Raw genomic sequence first — 10,430 nt, forward strand, 5'->3', positions numbered from 1 at the left:
TGTTTCAGCTCATTCCCACAAGCTTTATTTTCCAGCTCCAGCACCCTCATTTCAACAAAGCTCTGCCCTATCCCAGCTCCAGCTAAGGTTCCGCCTCCAGCCCCAGGCAAGGTCCCAGCCCCAGACAAGACCACGACTCAGGGATTTCAGCTCATTCCCACAAGCTTTATTTTCTGGCCCCACTGCCTACATTCCAGATCTGCCGCTGTGGAGGCTCAGCTCTGGCTCCAGAGTCTCTATTCCAGCCCAGCTCCAGGAGATCTCAGCTCCAACCCTGTGTCCCTAGTTCAGCTCAGTCCCATGGGATTTATCCAGGTCCAGCCCCACCCTCAGTGTTTCAGCTCATTCCCACAAGCTTTATTTTCCAGCTCCAGCACCCTCATTCCAACAAAGCTCTGCCCTATCCCAGCTCCAGCTAAGATTCCGCCTCCAGCCCCAGGCAAGGTCCCAGCCCCAGACAAGACCACGACTCAGGGATTTCAGCTCATTCCCACAAGCTTTATTTTCCAGCTCCAGCAGCTTCATTCGAAACCAGCCCTCTCTTATCCAAACTCCATCCAGGATCCTGACCCTCAGTGATTTTCCCTCATTCCCACAAGCTTTATTCTCTAGCTCCAACACTCTCACTTTAGCCTTTGTTCTGTGACTTACTGAACGTGGTTCAAGGTCTGTACTTCAAGCCAGCTCCAGTATATCTGAACCCTCAGTGATTTCAGGTCATTCCCACAAGCTTTATTTCCCAACTCCAGCAAATTCATTATAGTCCAGCTCTGTATCCCCGTTCCACCCACACTCCCAGCCCGAATATATTTTTCTGCTCAGTCCTACAGCTATTTAGTCTGAATTATTTCAGCTTATTCTTACAAGCTTGATTCCCTACACCATGCTCAATGATTGAGCACCAGCTCTGCCTCAGGTCAGTTCCAACTCCACCGCATCCAATTCATCCCGAGCCATTATATCAGCTCCAGCCTCGCGGGTATCCCATCTCCCAGCAGCGCTGGGCTTCGGGAGAGGCGGGAAACCAGAGCCCAAACTCAACGCCTCAGCCGGGGCTTCCCCGCCCCTCACCCCGGCCGGCACCCGACGCCGCGGCCCAGCTCCGAGCTCCGCCCCCAGCACCACCCTGAGTCCTCACTCGGGGCGCTGACACCGTCCCCACGCAGCGCCATCCCCTCATCGGGCGGGCACCGCCGACAGCCCCTCGCCCGACGGGGAACGCCGGGGATTGGGGACAGCAGCCCCCGCCGGGGAACGGCCCTCCCCCACCTCAGCACCCAGGCTTCTCCGTACACACCACAGCTCAACAGCAATAACTTTATTATTGACCGTGCCCGTACCGGAGACACTGACATACCTCCCCCCCCCCCCCAAACAGGCCGCGATCCCCCCGAACCGCCACCGATTCGCACACCACCCGCGGCACTGATCACCCGCCCGGCTACGCACAGCGGGCAGGGGTCCCGCCACCCCACTTCCTGCGCCCCGCCCTGCTCACCGGCGCGCCTCCGCCTCCGCCTCCGCCTCCGCCTCCGCCTCCGCCTCCGCCTCCGCCTCCGCCTCCGCCTCCGCCTCCGCCTCCGCCTCCGCCTCCGCCTTTGCGCCACTGCCCCTCAGCGCTCGCCTTTTATAGCCTCCGCCGCCCTGCCCAGCCAATCACGGCCCGCCCCTTCCCGCCTCGCCCGTCTTCTCTCCACCCATCCCGCCCCGCCCGCTTCAGACCCGCCTGTCCCCGCTCCGCCCAATCCCGGCCCGCCACTTCAATCCGGCTCCGCCCCCTCTCTGTTTCGCCCAATCCCGGCCCGCGCCTTCAATCCGGCTTCGCCCCCTCTCTGTTTCCCTCAATCCCGGCCCGCCCCTTTCCTCCGGCGCTTCTCGGCTCTGGGGGTTTGAACGGGAACCGGGAGCGGCCTCTCTGCGGAACTCTCGCTCGTCCTCCCCAAAACTCAGCACCCACTGTGGGTCCTATGGCAGCGGGAGGCGATCCCTCCGTCTCCGCGGACGTGCGGCGGTACCGGGAGTGGGGGAGTCGGATTGAAGGGGCGTGCCGGGATTGGGAGACACGGGGAGGGGGCGGAGCCGGATTGAAGGGGCGGGCCGGGATTGGGAGGAGCGGGGACAGGCGGGTCTGAAGCGGGCGGGGCGGGATGGGTGGAGAGAAGACGGGCGAGGCGGGAAGGGGCGGGGCGTGATTGGCTGGGCAGCGGAAGTCGGGGTATGGCGGAGGCTATAAACGGCGAGCGCTAAAAGGCGGTAGTTCTGGAGTGCTGGGGAGCGGGGCGGCGGGACTCGTGCCTCTTTCCGCTGTGCATGTACCGGTCGGCTCTCTTTACGCGGGTAGCGCTGGAAGCGGTTCGGGGGGGATGGCGGCCTGGGGTGGGGAGCGGTCTACCAGGCAGAGTCAATAATAAAGCTGTTGCTGTTTAGCTGTGTGTTGCCACTTTGCAGGGTATGTACGGAGCGATCTGTGTGCTGAGGCGTACCCGTGCTGCGGCGTTCCCCCTAAGCTGGGCGCTGCCTGGGGGATAGCGGCATCGGAAGGCGGTTTCAGCCTTGAGCAGGGCTTGAGGGCCGTGCTGGGGGGCGGTGCTTGGAATTGAGCTGCGGCACCGGGGGCCGGCCGGGGGGAGGGGCGGGCCCAGGAGTGGCAGCTTCAGCTGAGGCGCAGCGTCCGGACTCTGGTTTCTCGCCTCGCCCAAAGCCCAGCGCTGCCGGGGCCGGACGGAGGCAGCCACGGGGCTGGAGCCACGATAGCGGCTCGGGATAAACTGGATGTGGTGGAGCTGGAGCTGACCTGAGGCAGAGCTGGCACTGAATAACTGAGCATGGGGCTGGGAATAAACCTTGTGAGAATGACCTGAAGTCACTCGGGGCTGGGATTTCGTCTGAGGCTGGAATACAGAGCCGGAGCTAAGACATGACAGAGCTGGGCTGGAATGAAACCACGGCAGCTGGAAAATAAAGCTTGCGGGAAAGAACTGAAATCTCTCAGGGCTGGGATCTCCTGGGGCTGCGATCTTGGCTGGAGCTGGAATAGAGAAACAGGTTCCTGCCCCAGCGCTCATGTTCCCAGATCAGGGGACGCAGTCTGTTCTCCCTCAGGAAGCGGGGGTCCCGTGGGCAGCAGCTCACAGGGAAGCGCAGTTGGAGCCGCTCTACCCCTTGGAGAGCAGCAGGGAGCTCAGCACAGCCCCGGAGCATCCCTCCCATGGGCCCAGCACCCCCACAGCAGCTTGCGGCCAGCTCTGCCCCGTGCCTGCTGTGGAGACCCACAGCACTGGCCGACCTGTGACTAGAGAAGAACTGGAACTGCTCCTGGCAGCGAGTATTTGTCTTGTAGAGCTGCTTCCTGCCTGCAGAGGCTGGGAAAAGCACACTTTTGCGTGGCAAAACCCCAGCGCTTCTCCTTGCCATTACTGAGAGCCCCCAGCCGTGGGTGCTGTGCCTGCTGGGGTTACGGGCAGCACCCAGCACCCGATTCCTTCACCCCAGCCCCACCAGAGATGCGTTTCCTCAGCCCTTTAACCCACAGTACCCTCCGGGGCAGCGGCTGTACCGGTGCTGTGGGTCTACCGGCCTATCCCCGCCACGTTCCCTAAGCCCCCGCACCTGGGCTTGGGGCGGCCCCTACCGGCTCCTCCCCGCAGCACTCGGGGCGGGGCGGGCCGAGCGCGTTGCGTTCCTCCTCCGCGGGAGCGGTTCCGGGTCGTGGAGGCGGGATCCGCGGCGGTACCGGCAATATGGTGGGATTGGGGGCCGGGGGGAGGTGTGGGGCGCGGTGAGGCCGCGGCGGGCTCTGACTGCTGTTTCCTTCCGTAGCGGTTCCGGTTCTGCGGGGACCTGGACTGCCCGGACTGGGTCCTGGCCGAGATCAGCACCCTGGCCAAGATCGTTAAGTCCCCGCTCCCTCCCCGGTCTCTGCCCGCTCCCGCCCCGCCGAGCCCGGTGCTAACCCCCCTTCTCCTTCTCTTCCTCCTCCCGCAGTCCTCGGTGAAGCTGAAGCTGATCTGTGCCCAAGTGCTGCGGGACCTGCTGGGCGGGAGCATGGAGGTGAGTGACGGGAAGACACTGCTGGTCTGCTTGCTCCAAACGGCACCTCCACGGTGGGTGCTGCCGGCCAGTACTACCAGTAGTAACTTGGGTAGTGAGTAGTAATTCTAAGGTGAGAATTCTACTAGCATATGAAATCATATTCCTGAGGTACCCACCCATTCTAATGGAAGGTGTCCCTGCCTGTGGCGGGGGGTTGGAACTGGATGAGCTTTAAGGTCCTTTCCAACCAAACTAGTCTGTGATTGTATGATTGCTGGTGGTGGCTGTGGTGCTGTGCGGTACCTCGTGCTCACTACGATGGCCTCACATGCTGCTCTCACACAGTATGAGAAGATCCTGAAGCTGACCTCAGATGCCAAGTTAGGTGAGCGCTGCTTCCCTGGCCCCTACCGCAGCTCCATCCCTGGGGATGGGCAGTGATGTGGCTGGGGCTGCAGAGCTGCACCTTCCCCATGCAGAGTCGGGGGATGTGAAGGCCACCATCGCCGTCCTCGGCTTCATCCTCTCCAGTGCTGCCAAGCACGGTGTGGACAGCGAGTCTCTCTCCAGTGAGCTGCAGCAGCTGGGGCTGCCCAAAGGTAGGGGTGACCCTGGGGGTGTCACCACGATGGGGTTGGTGCCATCGGACAGTTTTGTTGTGCCCTGGCAGAACACGCCAGCGGGCTGTGCCGGTCCTATGAGGAGAAGCAGAGCTCCCTCCAGGACAGCCTGAGGGCTGCCAGCCTGAGACGTGAGTGTGGCCGTGGTCTCAGGGGGATGTATTGGGTCTCGGGAGGGTCTTTGGTCTTGAAGGGGGGGTGATGTGGGTCTCGAGTGGCATGGCTTGGGTCTCAGAGTGGGGTGTTGGGTCTCAGAGTGGGGTGTTTGGTCTCGGGGATGGGCTGTTTGGGATCGGGGCGTGTGTGTGTCTGATGCTGCCCCATTGCCTGCCTCAGTGAGCCGGCTGGGCTCGGTGTGCTGGCGCGTGGATTACACCCTTAGCTCCAGCGAGCTGCAGGAGGTCCATGAGCCCCTCGTGCACTTGACGTTCACCGTGTGGGACAGGCAGCACGGGAGCACAGAGGCTGTGCCCATGGCCGTGTCGGCCGACAAGTTCCGGGTGCTGCTGGCAGGTGAGGCCGCAGAGGGGGAGGTGGCAGCAGGGGTGAGGGGACGCTGTGGGGCCAGAGCGGCTCCCCCATGGCCTACTCCATGTCTCCGCAGAGCTGAAGCAGGCGCAGGCGCTGATGAACACACTGAGCTGAGCCGGGCGGCGGTGGCGGGAGGTCCCGGTGCGGTCGAAGCCAGCTCCAATAAAGGTGTCGGTGACAGACGCGCGCGTTGTGCTTGTGCCTCCGGTGGACTACAACTCCCGACAGGCACTGCGGCCCGTTGCATGGGTGTGAAGGCCTGACTACAACTCCCAGCGTGCACCGCGGGCAGTGCAGCCAATGGGGAGTGAGGGGCGGGGCACGGTTGGGGGCGTGTCCTCAGGGGCGGTGCGCTCCAGCATTGCGTCTGGTCCCGCTCCCCCCTGTGTCCCGTCTCTCCGGTACCTCCGCCGCGCTGTGTCCTGTCCTGCGACCATGCCCGAGTGCCCGGAGCTGCACCTGGCCGGGCGCTACATCAACGAGGCGTGCGGCGCGCTGGTGTTCTCGGGCGGCGTGGAGCGCTCGGCGGTGGGCAGGGGCCCGGAGGTGCCGTTCAGCAGCGAGGCTTACCGCATCTCTGCCGCCGCTCGGGGCAAGGAGCTGCGCCTGACGCTGACCCCGCTGGGCTCCTCCGGTGCCCCCCAGGAGCTGGTTTTCCGCTTCGGCATGTCGGGCTCGTTCCGGCTGTGCCCCGCCGCGCAGCTCCCGCGCCATGCGCACCTCCGGTTCCGCACCCGCGACAGCCCCCCGCGCGTCCTCTGCTTCATCGATGTCCGTCGCTTCGGGTCGTGGCGCCTGGGGGACGCCTGGCAGGAGGGCCGCGGGCCCTGCGTCCTCTCTGAGTACCAGGCCTTCAGGTGAGCATCCACCAGGCACGGGGAGAGCCCCCAGCTCGGCTTACAGCTGAGGTGAGCGTCCTGATGCGCTCCCCCACAGGGAGAACGTGCTGAAGAACCTGGATGACAAAGCTTTTGACAAGCCCATTTGCGAGGCCCTCTTAAACCAGAAGTTTTTCAATGGAATTGGGAATTATCTCCGTGCTGAGATCCTGTACAGGTAAAGAGGGTGAGAGGCTTGGGCAGCAGGAGTTTGAGAGAGTTTTAATGGTGGCTTCTCACCTGAGAGACAGGGGCAACTGAGGCCTGAGGTCCTCTGGAGAGGGGCTTTGGACAAGGGCCTGTAGGGACAGGCCAAGGGGAATGGCTTGAACCTGCCAGAGGGGAGACTGAGATGAGCTCTTAGGCAGAAGCTCTTCCCTGTGAGGATGCTGAGGCGCTGGCACAGGGTGCCCAGAGAAGCTGTGGCTGCCCCATCCCTGGCAGTGTTCAAGGCCAGGTTGGACACAGGGGCTTGGAGCAAGCTGCTCTAGTGGAAGGTGTCCCTGCCTGTGGCAGGAGTTGGAGCTTTAAGGTCCCTTCAACCCGAACCGTTCCGGGATTCTGTGACTCTCTCAGGTTGAAGATCCCTCCCTTTGAAAAGGCTCGAACCGTGCTGGAGGCCCTGAAGGAGCAGGAGCAGGAAAGGAGGAGGAAGGTGAGGAACACCCTCAGAAAGCGGCAGGTTTCCAGCCAGAGGCTGGGATTTCTTTGCCTGCAGCCCTTTGGGACATCTCGACAGCTCCAGGAGCCTCTTGCCTTCTGTGGGGGAGCTGGATTGAGCTGAGGAACATTCCCCATTGGGGTTTGGGCTCAGCAGCAGTGGAAGTGGCTCAGTTTGCTGCCAGCCCCCAGCCTGGGCTCAGCCCTGCCCTGCCCTGGCTTTGGGCTTAGCTGGGCATGAAGCTGTGGTTCAGGTTGGCTGTTTTGAGCTTGTTCCAGCACAGGGGCCAGTTTCAGTTCATGTTTGGTTCCTTGCTCCAGTGGGGCAGAACATCATCCCTTGGCTGCTCCAGAGCTCACACACCCCCAGCTCACACCGCTGCTGGGAGGTGATTTGCTGCTCTGAGTCTCTCCCATCCCAACAATGGGCATTTTCCCCTCACAACTCCAACGCTTGCTGCATGCGATCTTTCTCCTCAGGCTGTTCCTTTGCCATGAACAGCCCCTGTCTGGGCATGTCTGCCCCTCCAGCACAGCAGAGCAGCTCCATAACCTCACGTGTCCGGCTCGTGCTCACGCGTGGCCGGGCTGACGAGCTGTGACAGCAGCACATGCCCCTGAGCTGTGCTGGTGCCACCGTCAGGAAGCCTCTGGGTGTATTTGGGGTGGGTGAAGAGGAAGAGAAGGGGAAAACAAACACTTTACAAGCTTCAGACCTCTGGGGAAGGCTGCAGTGGACCCATGGCTGATCTCAGGGGGAGGGAAGTGGCTGGTTTACTGAGGCAGAGAACAACAAACAAGACCTGAGTGCTGTTCGTACAAACTGCTGGTGTTCCTGTGTGATTGCCCCTTCCCATGTCTTTGGTAGCCATGAGGAACGTCCTAACGTGCAGTCTGAAGCCTCTGATGGAGCAAGTGGGGAGTGAGGGCAAGAGGAGATGGGAATCTGGCTGCTGACAGTGACTCCGCTCCCCTTCTGTCCCCCTGCAGAATCCCTCCCTGACACTGAGCAAGAAGCTGAAGCTGATGCGGGAGAACCCGGATCTCCTGGAGCTGTGTCACACCGTGCCCATGGAGGTCATCGCGACGGGTGAGGCACCAGGACAGGAGCCCTGGGCCTGGCATTCCCAAGCAGGAGGCTCAGGAGGGCACCCAACAGCGTGGTCTCTGCTTCCTCTCTACTTCTGTCCTTTCTCCCTCTCTCTTCCCAGAGAAACACCTCTCTGACCCGGATCACTCAGATAACTACGCCGCATTCAAGAGCTGGCTGCAGTGTTACCTGGTGCCCGGCATGAGCTCCCTGCGCGACCGCAATGGCAGAACCATCTGGTTCCAGGTAGGAGCCTGGGGTTAGCCTGGGGCTGGGTGTCCCTGAGACCCCCCCTGCATTACATTGTGTCACTGGGGGCCTCCCTTGGAGCCAGGCAGCTGGGTATGGAGGTACCAAGGACCCGAGGGATGGGGGGCAGGCTGGAGCAGAGGGGATGGCAGGGATGGGGGCTGTCTTGGTTTGGCAGACCCATTCCCTCCCTGCTGTGTCTGGGTGAGCCACTGAGGCGGGGACTCACAGAAGGAACTGATGAGAGAGCTCCCGGGGCACAGATTCTGCAGCCTGCAGAATGGTGCACCCTGGTCAATGCTTTGTCACCTTCCTTGCAGGGAGAGCCTGGCCCCATGGCTCCCAAAGGTGAGTGGCCTCTCTCCTCCCTGTGGGACCTGCTTTTGCCCCAGGAGGCCTGGAACCTGGGAAGGCAAAGGCAGGAGCAAATGCCCTCTCTCTGGGGCACTGACAGGCTTATGATGGCTTTTGGCACTGGGATCAAGGTTTCCTAACTACCAGCACACCAACCTGCCTGGGCACAGCATTGCACCTGCAGGGTATAGAATCCCAGACTGGTTTGGGTCGGAACTGGACTTAAAGCTCACCCAGCTCCAACCCCTGCCACAGGCAGGGTCACCTTCCACTGGAGCAGCTTGCTCCAAGCCCCTGTGTCCAACCTGGCCTTGAGCACTGCCAGGGATGGGGCAGCCACAGCTTCTCTGGGCACCCTGTGCCAGCACCTCAGCACCCTCACAGGGAAGAGCTCCTGCCTAAGAGCTCATCTCAGTCTCCCCTCTGGCAGGTTAAAGCCATTCCCCTTGGCCTGTCCCTACAGGCCCTTGTCCAAAGCCCCTCTTCAGGTTTCCTGCAGCCCCTTTAGGCACTGGAGCTGCTCTGAGGTCTCCCCTTCAGGAGCCTTCTCTTCTCCAGGCTGACCCAGCCCAGCTCTCTCAGCCTGGCTCCAGAGCAGAGCTGCTCCAGGAGTTTTCCATGCCTTCACCTTCATCCCCATCACCGCCTGCCAGGCTGGTCCCTCGAGGTGCAGGCACTGCTCCATCTCCTCACACTCCTCACCTGGTACCATCTCACACAGGGCAGGCACCCCGCAAAAAGCGTGCTCAGGTGGAGTCAGACCCCGAGGCTGTGACCCCCAAGGTAAGAAGCTTGTGCAGTCCTGTTCCCTGTGCGCTGCTCCGCCTGCTCCTGGTTTCCCAGTGGAGCTCCTTCCTCCCTGGCGTTCCTCAGCATCCTCCTGTCCAAGCCCTGTTCTGTTGTTAAGCTCTGGCTCTGGGGTCCCTGCAGGTCCCCCCACGTGCCTCAAGGCGGCGCCACAGGGCTGCAGCGAAACCCCCGGTGCCAGCCGAGAAGGAGGAAGAGGAGGCCGGTGATGGGCCGAGGAAGGGACGCGCTCGCAGGAGGAGGAGCGTGGCCGCTGCTTCGGCCCTGCCCGAGCCCGAGGCTCAGGTCAAGGCTGAAAGAAGGCGCCGGACCCCAGCGCGCAGAGGCAGAGGTGAGGCTGGTTCCCTGTGGCACCGGCGCGGCTTCGGGGCACCCCTCACCCTCTGACTTCTCCTTTCCCTCTCCCCCTTCCAGGCACAGCCCCTGCAGTGTGAGTGCGGCCCCCCCTCCCCAGGGGCCTTTTAGCAGCCACAGGAGCAGCTCCGGGAGGGCCTGGGTTAGTGCTGAGGAGCTCAATGCTGGGCCTGCTCTGTTCCTGTGTTCATCCCCACTTGCTACTGCTGCATCTGCCACTGCAGGACGGAGGAGCTGAGCTTGGTGCTGATTTATTCAGTGTCCTCCTGCTGCCCTCAGGTATTTAGGGGGATAAGGGCCATGGACCAGCCATGCTGGACTCTGGTCCTTCCCTTTGCCTAAGAGTGGATTGCCTCTCCCTCCCTCACTTCCCTTTGATCACTGTTTTTAGCTGACTAATAAAGTATTTTGTATAGAAATCGCTGTGCCTATATCCTATATCCTTGTGCTAAGGATACCCCCTCTGGATCCAGCCTCTTCCCCACATGGGTGGGAGCAGGCTTCCCCTCCACCTCATCCCTCCAGCAATAAAGCTAAGCTCTGCCTCCCTGGTCCCAGGAGTGAGATGCTGCTGAGGAAGGCACTAAGAGAGCAGCAGCTACAGCAGGGAGGTGGCAGATCAGAGCAGCTACCTGGAAGTAAGCTAAGAAAACAGGCTGGAGCTTGCTTTCATGTAATTCACTTATTTGTGCTCCCCTTCTGCAAGGGCAGTGCAAGGGGCAGGTGAAGGGAGAGGGGAATGACTCGAACGTGTCTTTGTGCTTGCTACAAGGGTCTGGACAAGAGGAAGACTGAGACACTGGAAAGCTGCTTCTCCTCAGCCCCACCGGGGTCAGAGCAGTGCCTGTGCGGGGC

The 10,430-nt window shown here is 61.9% G+C and overlaps 2 protein-coding genes across 5 annotated transcripts; both read left to right on the forward strand.

Moving 5' to 3' along the window:
• Positions 1–3,681: 3,681 nt before the first annotated feature.
• On the forward strand, positions 3,682–5,484 carry COMMD4 (COMM domain containing 4). 2 transcript variants are annotated; one of them, XM_080626448.1, is made up of 8 exons: positions 3,682–3,743; positions 3,820–3,891; positions 3,985–4,050; positions 4,378–4,417; positions 4,512–4,631; positions 4,703–4,783; positions 4,989–5,165; positions 5,257–5,484. In XM_080626448.1, exons 1-8 carry the CDS (start codon positions 3,741–3,743, stop codon positions 5,295–5,297), a joined length of 600 nt encoding a protein of 199 aa, XP_080482574.1. In that variant the 5' UTR covers positions 3,682–3,740; the 3' UTR covers positions 5,298–5,484. The 2 variants fall into 2 exon arrangements, with proteins under 2 accessions (XP_080482574.1, XP_080482575.1); XM_080626449.1 differs by lacking the exon at positions 4,703–4,783.
• Positions 5,485–5,490: 6 nt separating this feature from the next.
• Positions 5,491–9,965, forward strand: NEIL1 (nei like DNA glycosylase 1). Of its 3 annotated transcripts, XM_080626445.1 has the most exons (9): positions 5,491–6,040; positions 6,120–6,239; positions 6,638–6,716; positions 7,712–7,811; positions 7,933–8,057; positions 8,381–8,408; positions 9,136–9,197; positions 9,345–9,552; positions 9,636–9,965. In XM_080626445.1, the coding sequence occupies exons 1-9, from the start codon at positions 5,619–5,621 to the stop codon at positions 9,653–9,655; spliced, it is 1,164 nt and encodes a 387-aa protein (XP_080482571.1). In that variant the 5' UTR covers positions 5,491–5,618; the 3' UTR covers positions 9,656–9,965. The 3 variants fall into 3 exon arrangements, with proteins under 3 accessions (XP_080482571.1, XP_080482573.1, XP_080482572.1); XM_080626447.1 differs by lacking the exon at positions 6,120–6,239; XM_080626446.1 differs by lacking the exons at positions 8,381–8,408; positions 9,136–9,197.
• Positions 9,966–10,430: the final 465 nt, after the last annotated feature.

This window comes from Psittacula echo (genome assembly GCF_963264785.1).
Source record: "Psittacula echo genome assembly, chromosome: 10".
Lineage (NCBI taxonomy): Eukaryota > Metazoa > Chordata > Aves > Psittaciformes > Psittacidae > Psittacula > Psittacula echo.

What these genes read in the sequence shown, in the direction of transcription:
- NEIL1 (XM_080626445.1), top strand. Translation starts at nt 5,619, where the DNA reads ATGCCCGAGTGCCCGGAGCTGCACCTGGCCGGGCGCTACATCAACGAG. An exon ending in GCAGAACCATCTGGTTCCAG is followed by an intron (nt 8,058 to 8,380) that starts GTAGGAGCCTGG and finishes CCTTCCTTGCAG; the next exon opens with GGAGAGCCTGGCCCCATGGC. An exon ending in CCCAGCGCGCAGAGGCAGAG is followed by an intron (nt 9,553 to 9,635) that starts GTGAGGCTGGTT and finishes TCCCCCTTCCAG; the next exon opens with GCACAGCCCCTGCAGTGTGA.
- COMMD4 (XM_080626448.1), top strand. An exon ending in TGCTGGGCGGGAGCATGGAG is followed by an intron (nt 4,051 to 4,377) that starts GTGAGTGACGGG and finishes GCTCTCACACAG; the next exon opens with TATGAGAAGATCCTGAAGCT. An exon ending in GAGGGCTGCCAGCCTGAGAC is followed by an intron (nt 4,784 to 4,988) that starts GTGAGTGTGGCC and finishes TGCCTGCCTCAG; the next exon opens with TGAGCCGGCTGGGCTCGGTG.